Source organism: Hemiscyllium ocellatum, chromosome 21 (assembly GCF_020745735.1).
Source record: "Hemiscyllium ocellatum isolate sHemOce1 chromosome 21, sHemOce1.pat.X.cur, whole genome shotgun sequence".
NCBI classification, from domain to species: Eukaryota; Metazoa; Chordata; class Chondrichthyes; order Orectolobiformes; family Hemiscylliidae; genus Hemiscyllium; species Hemiscyllium ocellatum.
This window is the reverse complement of record NC_083421.1, coordinates 36,966,885-36,983,418: the sequence shown is the minus strand read 5'-3', so window position 1 is coordinate 36,983,418 and position 16,534 is coordinate 36,966,885. Positions and strand designations below refer to the sequence as shown.

Here is a 16,534-nt window from a genome sequence, read left to right as displayed (position 1 = left end):
ACGCTTCAGCAAAGAGCTCATTCACATTAAGATCAAATGGATTATTAAATGAAGCTGTAAGGACAACTTTGTTTAAACAATGGTTTAACTTTTCAAATTGTACAGATGTATCAGCCTATGTTTAAACAGTACAAAGCAGCACTTCTGTAACCAGTGCCTTTCATTTTTAGAAAATTGCAATGACTCTGGTCATAATAAAATTGAACTGAGCTGTATGGTGTGACTACTATTATGCAATCTGAAGTGCTCTGCAACAAGCCACATTCTTTTTCAGCATTAGCGAAACAATATTAAAACAATATTTTGTGACTGGCAGGAAAGAAAGTGCTCGCTTTTCTTTCAAGTGTGTACACATTTGGCTGTGCTTTGCCAAGATTCCTCAATTTCCCCATCCCATGAAGTTGCAATCAAAACTGCAATTTTAACATCTGTCTGTAATACATGATTGTGATAAAATACTCATGCTTAAATAAGTTGTTTTTTGTAGCTATTTCTCATTTTATGATTAATTTCTCACAGTAATTTTACATGTTGAAATTGGTTTCATTGTGGATTGTAATGAAACATTCAAGCACATAAATATCCCTTTTCAAACTACACACTTCGTGTAGCATCTGAAAAATAAGTTTTCCTTTGAAATGTAACGAGTAAAATTGATGACCTTTGTTTACTGCAAAAAGTCTTACATTTATTTGTCTCTTATTACTTTCACAAAAAAAAACTTTGAAATGCATGACCTGTTGTATGTGCAACTGCAGTAGCTAGTTTACACACAGCAGGAGTTCAAAAACAACATTGTGTTGAATAGCTGGCTAATCTGAAACATGGAAACTTTTCAAATTTTTCTGCCAAACTTTGCTTAAAATTGCACACTGTTACAAATATTTCTCCTTATTCTGTTTTGTCCTCTTTTTCAGAGTTCGATTACAGATCTATCGTACAAACAGAATGGGGTGGGGTGTTCGATCATTGCAGGACATTCCCAAGGGTCATTTTATCTGCGAGTAAGTATTGGGTGTCTCTGGTTGCTGTTACATATTAAGAATGCTTTATTTTTGGTGAATTTTCCTGTTTAAGTGAAAATAATTTCAATGCTATTATGTCAAAATGCTACATCTGTGCTGTTTTTACTTACCTGCTAACCTGTGGAAGTCTTTGATGTTAGGTAAAGGTGATGTACTAGCCATCCTAAGTCAAAACAATATAAGGAAGTGTATACAATGATGCATAGTTGTTTGGTCCATGAAGCTTTTCTTCCATGGGTCAGGTGCATTGTCCTTTTTTTAAAAAGACAGTACCTGAATTAGGCTGTGCTGAAAGAAATGAAAGGTATAGGTATAACTTGCAGAAACGTAAGGCTGTGAAAAATGTCTTACCCTAGATTAATTTACCAAAACTCCAGAATACCATTTTAAAGATTGCATTTTAAGTTTCTGACACTGAAGGTTCATACAGTAAAATTAACCAAAACTGTCCTTACATTTTTGTTAGCTGTAATAGAAGTCTTATTGTGAGTTTATATTAGGGAAGACCTGTATGTAGCAACAGCCATTTAAATTCAGTCAGCACTAACTTGTTTCTCTTTTACTTTCTGTGCTTATACTTGTATGATTTTCTTGTGTGTTTTTGATATTCAGTTTTCAATCTTGTACATTTTTGTGTAATCAGACTTTGACTTTGTTCCCTACTGTTGGCATGATAAGTAAGTTTGCTTCCGTTTACTTTCAATAACTTTCCCTCACCTTTATTCGAGGTGAGAGTGTGTTCACTTGAAATCCAAGCAGCATTTGATTGAGTGTGGCATCAAGGAGCCCGAGTAAAACTCTCCATTGATTGGAGATGGATTGGCACAAAAGGAGATGGCTCTGGTTATTGGAGGTCAGTCATTGGAGTTCCTGGATGTTATTGGAGTTCCTCAGTGTGATGTCCTAGGCCCAACCACCTTCAGTTGTTTCATCAATGACCTTCCCTCCATCGGGAGGACTGAAGTGGGATGTTTGCTGATGATTGCAGTGTGTTTAGCACCACTTGTGGTGACTCATACTGAAACTGCCCAAATCTAAATCCAGTAATACCTGAATAATATCCACATTTGGCTGACAAGTGGGAAGTAACATATTTGCCACGTAAGTGCTAGCAAATAATAATCTTGAACATGAGGTTCTAACCATTGTCCCTTTGAATTTAATGGCATTCCCCGCTGTCAGTGTCCTAAGGGCTAGCATTGATCAGAAACTGAACTAGACTTAACCGTGTGAGTAATGTAGTGACAAGAGCTGGTCAGAGGCTATGAAACATGTAGCGACTAATTCACCTCCTGACTCCAAGAGCTGCTAATCATTTATTTGGCAATCTTAAGAGTTTTGGTGGAAGACTGTCCACTTTCCTGGATTAGTGCAGCTCCAACAAAGCTCAGGAAGCTTGGCCACCATCCAGAACAAAGCAGTCTGCTTGATCCGTGACTACATACAGAAACACTCATTCTCTCCCCAACCAATGCTCAGTTGGAGTAATGTATATCATCTACAAGATGCACTGCAGGTAGTCACTAAAGCTCTTAAACAGTGCCTTCCAAACCTACAACCACTACCACCTAAAAGGATAATAGCAGCAGATGGATGGGACCGCCAGCACCACTGGCAGGTTCCCCTCTAAGCCATTCGCCATTATGACTTGAAGATGTGTGACCATTCCTTCACTGTCACTAGGTCAAACTTCTGGAACTCTTACCCAAGCAGCACTGTAAGAGTATTTAAACCAAGTGGTGTGCAGCGGAATAAGGAGGCAGCTCATTGCTGTCTTTCTGAAGGGCAATCGGGAATGAGCTATAAATATTACCTCAACCAACAATGCTTACATTTCATGAATAAAACAAAGTTTGTGATATGAACTGATTTTATTACTCATGAAGCTGAGACTTCAAACCTTTTTAAAAAAAAAACAACAGTTCATAAGAATATTTCCATTGCACATTAGAATTACTTTCATTGATGAGAGGAAAATAATGGGAAGTCTTATCTAGCCGAGGAGAAATTTAGTTTTAGTTGTCAGACTTTTACCTTGATTGACCAGTTAATTGATGTCAGTGGGAATGAATAAAATGTTCCAGTTTGATATTTCTGTTGTACGTTTTCTTAGTATTGGGAAATTTTGATGGAACATCGACAAAAGATGCTGCCATTATATTAAAGAACACAGCTATGTTTGAAAACTGTTTTGTTTTTGTAAATCTCAAAGTGGTCTGTAAGGTGCATTCTGTGTATCCCTTTTATAACATGATTTTGACCTATGGAATCAAATATAGTCCAGAAAATCCCAATTGTTAGTTATCTCTTTAGAGCCATTAATTTCTGATAGGTTAGCATTTGAGTAAGTCTATTTTGAAACTTTATTTTGTAGCACATACTTTCTTGTCACTTCAATACAAGTAATATGTGTACATGGGAATTAGAACATGGGAACAGGCTATTGAGTCCGATTAATCTGTTTTGATATTTATCCTCATGCTTACAGATAGTTCAAATTACCAATATTTAGCTTGTTTATGTGTCCCTTCAACCTTTTTTCTCTCTTTTCAAAGTAATCTTTATAACACAGAAGTTAATGTTTAATACCATTTATAGCTATTTTGCAAATATTTCACCAATATTAGTAATTGTAGATTTTTATACATTGCAAAATTGATAATATATTTTAAGTTTTAGAAACGTTGCTCAATGCCATTTATAAAAAATGTATTTTATCACGTCACCTTTAAATTCTCAATTTTGAGGATTAGTCATGATTTGGAGATGCCGGTGTTGGACTGGGGTTTACAAAGTTAAAAATCACACAACGCCAGGTCATAGTCCAACAGGTTTAATTGGAAGCACACTAGCTTTCGGAGTGTCGCTCCTTCATCAGGTGATAGTGGAGCCCTCCACTATCACCTGATGAAGGAGCGACACTCCAAAAGCTAGTGTGCTTCCAATTAAACCTGTTGGACCATAACCTGGTGTTGTGCAATTTTTAACTTTGAGGATTAGGGTTTGTGTTCAGTTTGTGCAACAGAATCACCTGCATGTTGAATTTTGTTTTTACAAGAATAAATATTGAGAAAATGAATATTCATGATTTGTATATCTGGACATTTGCTTTCGACATGTTGTCAGAGAAAGTTCAGTTGATTCCATTGCTTCTGTTTAGTTCTTTTAAATTATATATTTATGCTATTCACTCACTATTATGTTCATGTTTTTCATCATTGTAATAGAGGAAGAAGCTCTTGCTGTTTATATAATAATGTTATTTATCATACAAATGTTCAATATGCATTTTTTCAATGTTAAAAACAAGTGTGGACTCCAAAGTGCATTTTTGAAGTGGTAAACAGAGTGGGTCAGCAAGTTTTGAGAAGATTTGTAGCTCGGGTTGAGGTTCTTGATGTAGGTTTGCTCGCTGAGCTGGAAGGTTCACTTTCAGACATTTCATCCAGAGGCTGACTGATGATACCTAGTATGGTGACGAAATGTCTGAAAACGAACCTTCTAGCTTAGCGAGCAAACCTATATCCAGAGTGGGTCAGATTTGAAACCTGAGGCTGCAGAGAGGCTGTTACATGTCCACTGTTAGCCTCTGTGGACTGGGAGTGTGGGTGGCTGCTGCGTTTGGAGAAGACATTGTGGACTACTGTCTAAGGTTAAGGCTTGGAGAGGGAAATGGCGTGTTAAACTCACCTGACTTCTGTGTGTGGAATTGTTGCCTGATAGTTTGTATAGGAGAATAGTAAAATATTTATCAGTGATGTACATTTGAGATTAGTACTAATGACTAGCTAATACTTGCAATTAGAGGCATTGAATCCCTGCAGCTGGGAAACGGGCCTTTCGGCTCATCAAGTTCACATTGACCTTCTGAAGAATATCCCACCCAAACCTGTTCTATCCATCTAATCCTGCATTTTTCCCATGGCCAATCCACCTAACTTACATACCTCTGAACACTACGGACAATTTAACATGGCCAGTCCATCTCACCTACACCTTTTGTAGACTGTGGATAGTCACCTGAGCAACTGGAAGAAATCTTTGCAGACACGGTGAATGTGCAAACTCCACACGGATGGTCACCCAATTCGTGCTCTCGCCACTCACCAGTGAAATTTTCATCTCGCTGTTCAAAAACTAGTTACAGAATCAGATATTGCTTTCTCAATATTGACGATTACTTTTCTGCAGGTCTCACTATTTTTTCCCAAGTGACTGACCATTGCCTATGTGGTTAGGGCTGGGAACATTCCTCCCTTTCTCCTGGTTTAATTACTTTGTAGCCTGTCTTGAGTTGCATTTCATTAATCTAGATTATCTTTCTTTAAATGTCAGAAGTAGAATCCATTCGAGAACATTCTCGGGTATGTCCATCACCAATGTGTCTTTTAAGGTCTTCATTTGAAAGTGCTGTTTTTCTGAGATATCAGTCCATCAGGAAATGAATGTGAAGTAGCATTGATGAACAGATATTGTAAGCGATTATACATTCCTTTAACCATTTTGGCTGAATTGTGTTTCACAGTAAAGTACCAGTATTAGTTTATCAGTGAAAACATTTTTTGTGAAACAATGCCTTTTCTTTGCCCAGATATGTTGGGGAACTTATAACTGATGCAGAGGCAGATGTCCGAGAAGATGACTCCTATCTTTTTGACCTCGATAATAAGGTACTTATTACTTTGTCACAAGACCTGTGTCAGATCATTGATTATTTGTGTTACAGCTGCATTGCGTTATGGTTAACAAATCAGTTTATTTAAGGTTGACTCCCAAATCTAAAAGGTTTTCTATTTTTCAGTCAAGACAGTGAGCAAAAATAATTTGGATGGTAAAACTGCATAATTGCAATTCATTTTAGCCTGTTGCATTGTCATTACCTGTTCTAAATTTGTGTACTAAGTGTAGATCGATTCATGGTAATAATGAGAATTGAAGAATTTTGGCAGTATTTATTGTAGAATAAATGTTGATGCAGAAATTACCATCTTGAAAGGGCTATAGCATTTAGACACAGACTTTTAAATTTGTTGTCAGTCACTTAATTTGTGAGTGTTTTCATGATACAATGTATGAAAAATCTGTCATCCTGTCAAATAAAAGAAGTAGTAGTTTTCTGGGGGAAAAAAAAAGATGTATTTAATCAAGTTGTTCCATTGCCTTGTGTAGACCCATCCTACAAATGTCAACACAATGTTATGCAGTTCAATAAATGATAGATATTGAAAATTATTACGATATGCAGTTGACATAATGTTGTGACAACAGGCCATAACATTTGGACATGCAATATTCTAATGTATTTTTTGATGTAGCAAAACAGCGCATAGTAGTAATTACCTAAGTTAATATCTTTAGCAAGAACAAGCAAACTGTCATAGTAATATAGAACAATTCAGTAGTGTAAATGGGGTGTGGGTTATATTCATTTTTAGTCATGACCTGATCCATCTTGCTGATAATTTGGAATTTGTTCAAAAACTAACATGTTGCATTCATTCCAAAGTCTAAGCAATCTTTTTATTAGTTGATGTGCAAGTTTGCTTGCACAATTTAAAAAAAAATTTTAAGTGCTAAGTCTACTGATAATATCACCAAAATTAGTATCTCTATGTCTGATGAAATAACTGAATAGATCAATGAAGAAAAGTTATGGATGTTATATATATGGATTTTAAGAAAGCATTTGACAAGATTCCTCATTTAAGATTGTTTAAAAAAATTTAAGACAAATTTGGGGTAAAATTGGACAAAAATTTGGCTTAAGGGCAGAAAGAAGTAGATTGTTTTTTGAACTGAAGAGTGATAGACAGCATTGTTCCCTGAGAATCAGTATTAGGACCACTGTGATTTTTTTGATATATATAAATATCTTGGATCTGGGAATACGGAATTTCAACATTTGCTGATAATGCAAATAATGGTAACTATGAGGCTATGCCAGCAATGGGGTATAGTTAGGCTAGTACAATGGGCAAACAAATGGCAGACTGAATTGTAATACAGTGAAGTGATCTATTTTGATAGACAGCTAGTGAGAGGCAATTTAGACTTAATGGCACAACTCTGTCGAGATTATTGAAGGTGGCAAAGCATATTAAGAGTGGTTACAAAACAAATGAAAATGACAGGCGAAACTGGTAGGACAGTCGGTGACCTTTAAAGAAGAGACACCCCAAGTATAGGCAAGATAGGATCAACAACGGTGATCAGTAAGATAGCCAGAAACAGCACTCCTTAACTGACAAAGCAAGGTGCATACATTTTATACAAATACATTAAACTAAGAGGACAGATGGATCTTGGGCTTCATAAATAGAAGCATTGAATTTAAAAAAAGATTATACTGAACTATTCTAAAGCTCCTGTGAAGCCTCAACTAAACTACTGCAGCCACTTCTGGTCATTGCACTTCGGGAAAGATATGAAGTCCTTGAGAAAGTACAGACGAGATTTGCCAGAATGTTTGTGAAGTAGGGGCTTTAGTTAGTTAGGTTGGAAAGGCTAGGTTTGTTCCCCTTGAAACAAATATGATTGAAAGGAAAAATGTGATAGAAGTGTACAAGAGTATGACAGGTTTAAATAAGGGAGACTCGGAAAAGCTTTCCATTAGCAGATGGTACAGGGGCTAAAACAAAAAATGCTGGAAAAAGTCAGCAGATCTGTCAGTATGTGTGAAGAGAAATCAAAGTTAACGTTTTGGGACGGGTGACTCTTCCTCAGAAAGGTCCTGTTTGACAAGGTATGAGGTTTAGTTGCACGGTGTTGCTGATTTAATATTTTAGGAAATATCTTTAAACAGCAAGTGGTAATAACCAGGAACTTGCTGCCCATGGAGCAGAATCAATGATATCAAAAGGGATTTGAATGACCATGTGAAGGAATACCCTTGTAGGACTACAGCAATTGAGCAGGGCAGTGGAACTGTCTGGATTAGTTCTTTGGGGCCCTGGCATGGACTTGATGAGCTGAGTAGCCTCCCTATGCCATAAATCTATTTGTCTGTCTGTCTGTCTGTCTATTTGTCTGTCTGTCTATTTGTCTGTCTGTCTATTTGTCTGTCTGTCTATTTGTCTGTCTGTCTATTTGTCTGTCTGTCTATTTGTCTGTCCCTCCCTCTGTCGTGATCAGGGAAAGTGTAGTAGCTATGATTGTTTGAACAACTTTGTTTTGGAACATACAAGCAATTAAAAGGAAAGGGTGTGGACAAACCTCTGGCTTATTTATGTTAAGTGTGTTACAATAAACAATGCATTTAATCAGCCATATGGCATTCATGTCTGTGATATCAATTAAATCTTCTGTGTGGTGCTGAATGGTTTTGGAAGTTAAGTGCATTTCTGTTTATTACTAAAAATGACTATGTGAGAGCTGTCATTCTAAAGCTTGCTGTACAGTTGACAAATGTTTTAAAGCATTAAAAGTTTAAATTCTTAAAATGGCATTGAAATCAACTGTTATTTTCAAATTTAAAACCTTAGCATTTAAATTGAAGTGACCAATGTTGTGTTAGTTACTCCTTGTAGATGTGCCAATTTGTAGCTACTGGTACTCTGATGAGAATGCAAAGAACCAATTAATAAAATGCATTTAAATCAAGCAATCATTTTGCAATTGATGTGTTGACCCATTGAGTAATGAGTAACCCTACCATCTGAAACCAGAAAAATCATACTGATGGGCGAATTATGTAAGGTTTCTTCCATCCCCACTTCCAAAAAGTCAACACTCAAAGTTCGTTCACTAAACATGTTATTGTAGGTAAAAGATTGAAAGAAATCGAAGACAAATTTTACAAATGGGATTAACACTTTCAGCAACCATCAAATTAAAATAGACCCTAAAATAAATTATTCTATAAGGAAATAAGTGTATCTCTAGGACAACTTCAAATTTGAACAATGACCCTTCTAAAACTACAGTTTTACAGGTATTCTGAGTCTTTTTGAAAGTTGAAAATTTATGGTTGTAAAGATTGATTGTTACAATTGATGTTTTGAATATTTTATAGTCCTGTTCACTGCAAATCAAAGTTGTCCAGTGTTTTCTAAGAAATCATCATTTCTGCATCTCTGTTGTGTTTTTAAAAAATGGGTGAATGTTGGTTTGAATACAAGACAGTATGAGACTGAAATGTTAAAACATCTCTACAAATTGAGCTCACTGATCTGAAGTTGCACTTTTTGCTAAAGGAACCCATCCAGGTGAATCGGTTGCCCATGTCTGTCCCTTGCAGCTTGTGTTATGTTGGATGATGTATTTCTTTCCTGTAGTTTTTGTCAGGAATGGCAGGTGTGTTTAAAGCATAAATACATTTAATTCTGGCTGATTAATTTCTTTTATCCCTGTCTGCTTGGTTTCATATTAGTGATGTTTTAGCTTCAGTGACATGCGATTGTTTTTTAACTAATCGCAAAGCGTGCTCATGAATTCGTGCATTCTACCTTGAAGCCAATTGATTTTCACGAAAATAAGAAAATAAGCTTTAGAGAGAGAATGTGAGCCTGTCATGGTCGCCTAAGCAGGGTCCCGGCTGATTTCCCTAGTCCCCCATTGTCAGTTAGGATGAGGTGTCAGTAAACTCCTCAATTGACCTTGATTTCTCTCCTGTTTGCAGTTCCAATCTCTTCCACAGGTGGCTAAAAGCAGACTTCCAGAGTCACGTCCAAACTTGCTTTCAACTTACTTGAAAAATCTAACTCTGTTTTGTTTGCTCTGTTCATTCACTTCCATATTTGTGAGACAACTCAAATGTATTCTTTCTTCATTTGATTACAAAAAATCCATTTTTCAGGATAACAACCTGATAGTGACTTTGGCACCTTCAGTTAGTCTTAATGAGGGGTATGTTTCACAGTGGAATACCCAAATCGATAAACCAAGCTTTCCATTGAAATTAAACGCAAGGAACCATACAGCAATAAACAAATTATTCAATGCTTTGTATCTTTTCAGCTCTTTGGAAGAACTATTTGTTTATTCCCACTTCCTTGCTCCTTCCGTATAGCCTGCAATTCTATTCTTTTTATATTATGCATTTAATTTCTTTCTTTTAAAGTTGCTATTAGATTTGCTTAAACATGCTAAATTGCCCGTATTGTTAGGTAAGGGGTAAATGTAGGGGTATGGGTGGGTTGCGCTTCGGCGGGTCGGTGTGGACTTGTTGGGCCGAAGGGCCTGTTTCCACACTGTAAATCTAATCTAATCTAAACCCTTTCAAGCAGTGCATTTCAGATCACATACAACTCACTGCATACACATTTTCTCCTCAGGAAACGTCTGGAATTTAAGATACATGGAAATTTCCCCAATTCCCTGAAGTATCTCACATGGTGCATTCTAAGTATCACCTTCTGAACATGACGTACTTATATTTCCAGTCTTTTTGATTTGAGGGAAGAAGTAATCAAATAAATAATATGGTTTTTGGTTCATTTTTAGGAGGGGGAGGTATACTGCATTGATGCTCGTTACTATGGAAATGTCAGCCGATTTATAAACCATTTGTGTGAGCCAAATCTGATTCCTGTGCGAGTTTTCATGTCACACCAAGATCTTCGTTTCCCAAGAATTGCGTTCTTCAGCAGCAGAGATATCAAATCTGGCGAGGAACTGGGGTAAATATTAAATAAATTGAGTTTCTTAGCTAAGAGCTTGTTTTAATATTTTCAACAAAATGGATATCTTAGAAACCAACTGCAGTTCTTCACTGCAGCGTAAATTAAGACCTTTGTAATTCAGGGATAAATTCCATCTTAAACTGTCTTGAAATGATTTTCTTTGTAAGCCAGATAGTGCACATTTTGGTTCAATTTGAAATGTCATAGTGAAGCATAATAGGAGTTTGCTTTGATTTAATTTATTGTTGTCACATGTACCAAGATAGAGTGAAAAGTATTGTTTTGCATGCTAATCCGCGAATGCTGAATATAGGGTTATAGCTGCAGAGAAGGTGGAGATGGAGGTCTGATTATAAGTCTGATAACAGTGGGTGGGGGGGGGTTCTTAAATCTGTTGGTATGTGTTTTCAAACAAATGTATCTTCTGCTGATGGAAGAGTGTAGAAGTGAGTATAACTGGGGTGGGAGGGGTCTTTGATTCTGTTGGCTGCTTTCCTGAGGCAGCGGAAAGTGTAGACAGTGTCAGTGGAAAAAAGGCTGGTTTTTGTGATGGGACTGGGCTGCATTCACAACTCTCTAATATGTTGTCGTCTTGGGCAAAGCAGTTGCTGCACCAGACTATGATGCATCTAGATAAGATGCTTTCTGTGGTGCATCTATAAAAATAACCTGAAGTCCAACTTGCCTCATTTCAGGTTTGTGGATCAAGTTAGGGGGCATTCTTGGGTTACTTTGTGGGTAATTTATTTAACATGTTTCACTGGGTGGGCTGCATTTTCAAAATAGAACAATTTGTATCCTTCTCTATTCCCTTCAATCTTATTGCTGAAAACAAAATGCTGATAAATGGGCATCTGCAATAGAAAAGTGGTGTTCAATTTATATTTGGTGATGAATATCATGTTGTAGTCAGTCTGGAAAACAAAATAACAAACTTAGTTTGAACTGGTGTTCCCAATAAGCCAACAAAAATCTTTATCTGAGCGGGCAGAAGTTGACTGTATTATTGCAATCCCTATAATGTCTGAGTAGTCAGTTGAGGATGCGATGGAGAAAGCTCTCTGCTAATAAGTTTTATTTAAGGCAAAGTTGCATTATTATTTAAGTGATTTATGCTGTAAATAAGGTAAACCAGTGATGTGTTACCTCTGCATTATATTCCTATTACTCAGTATGTGTTTTTACATTGATTAATCGAATTATTTGATCAACTGGTACACTCCTAATCCCATAGGCATTGGTTAGTAAAATGTTTGCTCTACTTCTAAGTCTTGCTTTACAGTAACCATTCCCTTTTCTGAGGGGCATTCCTAATAGCTTACTGTATTTATTTCTTAGATTTGATTATGGAGACAGGTTCTGGGACATCAAGAGTAAATATTTCACCTGTCAGTGTGGTTCAGAGAAGTGCAAGCATTCAGCTGCTGCCATTGCTCAACGACAAGCTACAGTGTCTCAACTAGAAGCACAACAAAATGGACTCCCAGACACCAGCTCAGCCACATCTGCCAATGTTTCTTGACATGCTAATTCAACCTGGACCACATTGAGCTGAATTGAGAGAAATAGCTCTGCTTGTGTGAACAGAGTCTTGAGTACTAGCTCAGCTGTACTGATGAAATTCTTCCTACGAATTGTCTGTCTAGATATTGACAATAGGACATTTAATAAATTGAACTTTTGTTATAGTGAGGGCCAACAGTTATGGTGCTGATTATTGTGAGAGTTTACACCCAAGTAAAACTCACCTCAAGATTGTATAAAGGAACAACCTGTTTTTAACATGAATTCAAGTAATTTTTTTTTACATGTAGTAGTATTAGTAATAGTAAAGTAGTACAAGTTTGTCACTATGAATTTACCATCTGCTGTTGATGCGTGATGGTTGGACATTAAAAGTACCATTTTGCATAAACTTTTTCAAGGTCCTTTAGTGCAGGTCAGTTTTTTTTGTGCAAGTACTTAAAGAACTTTACAGAGACATTACTGTTTGCATTCATTATAATTTTTAATGGTTTTAAGGGCATTTATGCTTGATCCATTAGTGTTCTGAATTTGTATGCAAATCTTGCTGAAATGTTATAAATAAACACAGTTCGTAATAGATTTGCAAAGTGTGCAAATGCTTATTTTAAACTGATGTGATTACATTATTTTACAGCCTAATGAAAACAACAATAATGCCTAATTACAGAGTAATTCCTGATGAAGGGCTTTTGCTCGAAATGTCGATTTTACTGCTCTTCGGATGCTGCCTGAACTGCTGTGCTCTTCCAGCACCAATAATCCAGAATCTGGTTTCCAGCTTCTGCAGTCATTGTTTTTACCTAATTACAGAGTAGTTCAATTTATGACAAATCTGTGTAAAATATTAATAAAGAACGCGATAAAGTGACACAAACAAGACATGGAATGATGGCGCTTAAATGTACGGCAAAGGATTTTGTCATTTGGATGCTGTAGCAAGTTTAAAACTATTTTTAAAGGTACATTTCTGCCAAATGTGAAATTTATTAGACTAAAGTAGTCAACCAGTGATCATCAGGCATGCAGAAGAATACATTTGATCTATTCAGCTGATCACTTTGATATTGGTTCGAGAAAAGTGTCTCTATTTATCAGCCAGACTAAAGACATTTTAAAATTACTTGCAATCAGTGTGCCATTCCAGATTCTTGGCAAACTTAGTTGCCATTGAATACTCCGATCATATGGCTAGCTAGTCCAAAAACAGCAAGGCTTCTTCATTGGAGCTCTTGAATCCGCAACTTGACCTACTAGATGATCAGTATTTTAGGGGAATTCACCACTTGGAAGGTTTCTTCCAATTAATTTACACCCTGACGTCCCCAGAGCATTAACCTAGGCCTTTGAACGTTCGGTGACAATATCGCTAACCCACCATTTCCATGTCACAATTTAGCACATTTTGCGTATTGTTGGAGTTAGATTCATGTCTATGGCACTTTGGCTCCAACAAATACGTTTTCAAAAATCTTCTAATTGTTTATAATTCCTTAATGAAACTAGAAGCAAGTATTTTCATCTACAAAAGTAATCAATTGAATGAAGTATGTGCTTTGCCAAAATGAAGTTTGTTTCAAGAACTAACCAATAAAATGAACCATTCCTCTAGCCGTCACCAAATTGGACAAAACCCATAAAATTATAAATCTTCAGACACTGTATTTCATCAAATAATCTTCCACTAACCACTGGCAAGTTGTTTCATATTGTTTCAATGTGTCCTTGGAAAAAAGGCTTGCATGATGGCTTACCCAGAATCCTGTCAACTTATAATATAAAATATCTTAACCAAGCTGATTGTCCAATACAATTGACTGAGGAAATTCAGACACAAGTGACTTACACCCATTCTTGAAATAGGCTTGAATTGTTTTGATATTTTGCATTGCACCCTGAAAATCTTTGCCTAAATTCTCCATCAGTTTTGTTCTGTTTGAGATGTGAATCTTTCATTGTACAATGGACAATAAAAAAAAACACTCATCATAATCAACTTTAGTTCATTTGATCCAAGTATGGTATAAATTGAGCATATAAAGAATGGAATGCAGTTCCAGAATGGTGTAATTCCATCAATAAATAGCCAATGTCTGTAAGGAATTGCAGATATCTTTATTCACTGCAATTCTGCTGTTATTACTCTTCTAGTTGCTGATATCTATCGAGTCCTTCTCTGACCTACCCTGTTCTTTCCTGATGTTTCACCCTCATTATCTTGTAATTGCATTGTTTCAAAACATTCTTAACTTTCAATGAAAAGTTTTGTGAAATTTCAGTTTAAAGCCCTTAAAGTTGGTTCTTAAACATTGAGAGCTTATTCGATGACAGTTCCTTGGGAGAGCATTCCAACCACCCTTTTGTGTCCAAGCAAAATAATCTTGTTTATATTGATTGCTATTGGTAGAATTAGGAGTGCTATACAGACACATGACTGAACAATGCTAGAATTAACCAATCAAATTAGTGAAGTGAAGAGAACGTTAACTTATCCAGATGTTGGCGTCAATTAACATTACACAATTTGGACACTGAGTTTATCAATGTCCAGCATAGCTTTTTTGATCAGACAAAAGCCTGTCATCCTGTCACATGTTGAGGTTAAACATCAATATATCCAGTATCATTGAGTGAATAAAGTGACTTAGGACTAATCAAAATGTAATTCTGTATTTAATTTTTGCCTTCCTTGGAGCCAAAGAGAGAAGTATCTAAAGCAGTGCAAGAACTATAATAATTTGTTAGAGCTTGTAATCATTGGCTTTATAGTTTAGAATTATTTAACTCTGAAGAGGAATGAATGTTAAATTTTAAAGCATTGATAGAGATAATATAAATATTTGGTTAGCAAAAATTATTTGTGACCATGAATGAGGAAAACCACAAACCTTGAGACTCTCATTTAGCAAACTCTCTTCTGCTTAGCAGAATAAAATCTGCAGTAGTGTACAGCTTATTGCATCGATGTGCCATTTATTTATGATATTGTTTATGAATAGTGCTTGTCCAGATTAATTTTACTCTGTTAATCATCTTTTGGTTAACATTTCCTGCATTGTTGTTCCTATATCAAAATGTGAAGTTAATTCTGGAAGGGAAAACAAAAAAGAAACACTATTTAAATGGAGAAAGCTGTGACATAGAGACTTGAAAGGTATTTGAATGCAAAACAAAGCTCGCACACAGGTGCAGCAGGTAATCAGGGAGGTTAATGGAATCTTGGCCCTAATTTCAAGGGGGGGCTTGTAAGAGTCAGGAAGTCTTACTGCAATTTTACAAGGTGACAACATCTGGAGTGTTATAGGCATTTTTGTCCCCATATTTAAGGAAAGATATAATTCCATTGGAGGCAGTTCAGAGAAGGGTCATGAGGATGATCCCTGATATGGTGGGGTTGTCCTATGAACAAAGGCTAAACAGATTGAAACTTTACTTACTGGAGTTACTGAAGAATGAGGAATGATCTCATTTGAAGCAGGAGATTATTGAGGGCTTGACAAAGTAAAGGGTGAATAGATGTTTCTCCACATAGGAGAGTGGGACCAATAGAAGTAGTCTTAGAATATAGGGATGCCAATCCAATTTAAGACAGTTTGCTTGAGAGTTGTGAATATTTGGAACTCCTTACCACATAACTGTGGGGATACAGTTCTTCTGTATGTTTAGCCTGAGATAGATTCTTCATCAGTAGGGGAATCAAGGGTTACAGGAAAAAGGCAGGAAATTGGATGTAAGGTACCAGCAATCATCCTCGTGAATAGCAGAGAAGACTCAAGTGGCTGAATGACTTGCTGCTGTCCTGTTTCCTATGGTCTTACTGGTGGTGATAACTGCTGCAGCCATTCCTTTTTATCAAATTTATGATAGCATAGATAAATGCATTAGATGTTTAATGGTAGTATATGCTAAGTTTTCCACTCCAAAAAAATGCATTTAAGTGTGCACAAGACAATAAATGAGAAATTCAGACTTCACTCTGAGCAAAATGCTTCCGAACCTTACTGGACCATCCTTTCCTCAGCCTTCAGTACATTTGAATCATCTGAAACTGGGTATCTGTATCCTCAATATCCTCCCTGCTCCTGTAGAGTACTAAACTATGAGTACTAACTTTTGTAAAATGTTTTCTTTTCTTTCTTGGAATGGCCATCTTCACACTGTGGATATTTTTGGTTCAGACCATCCAAAGGTTGTTGCTAGACAGGTAGTTGTAGCCGAGTTGGAATTTTCTCTAGATTGAAGTTTGTAATTTCAAAGCCACCCATTTTAGCTACCAACTACATTAAAATTGTACCTCTGACATTGATTCAACGACTCCTTTGGATATTAATCTTGGAATGAGTAATAATGGTAAACAAGGTAATA

At 36.4% G+C, this 16,534-nt stretch overlaps 1 protein-coding gene across 9 annotated transcripts in view; it reads left to right on the top strand.

The window, feature by feature from the left end:
* The window catches only part of LOC132825820 (histone-lysine N-methyltransferase EHMT1-like), a 190,521-nt gene extending 177,826 nt beyond the window's left edge, over window positions 1-12,695 (top strand). For 4 of the 9 annotated variants that reach the window (XM_060841331.1, XM_060841330.1, XM_060841337.1 and 1 more), the window contains 4 exons: window positions 918-1,004; window positions 5,617-5,695; window positions 10,467-10,642; window positions 11,984-12,694. In XM_060841331.1, coding sequence (XP_060697314.1) covers window positions 918-1,004; window positions 5,617-5,695; window positions 10,467-10,642; window positions 11,984-12,167 — 526 coding nt within the window. In that variant the 3' untranslated portion in view covers window positions 12,168-12,694. Of the gene's footprint in view, window positions 1-917; window positions 1,005-5,616; window positions 5,696-10,466; window positions 10,643-11,983 lie in introns of all 9 variants that reach the window. The other 5 variants (XM_060841332.1, XM_060841333.1, XM_060841334.1 and 2 more) reach the window with 2 other exon arrangements.
* The last annotated feature ends 3,839 nt before the right edge of the window (window positions 12,696-16,534 follow it).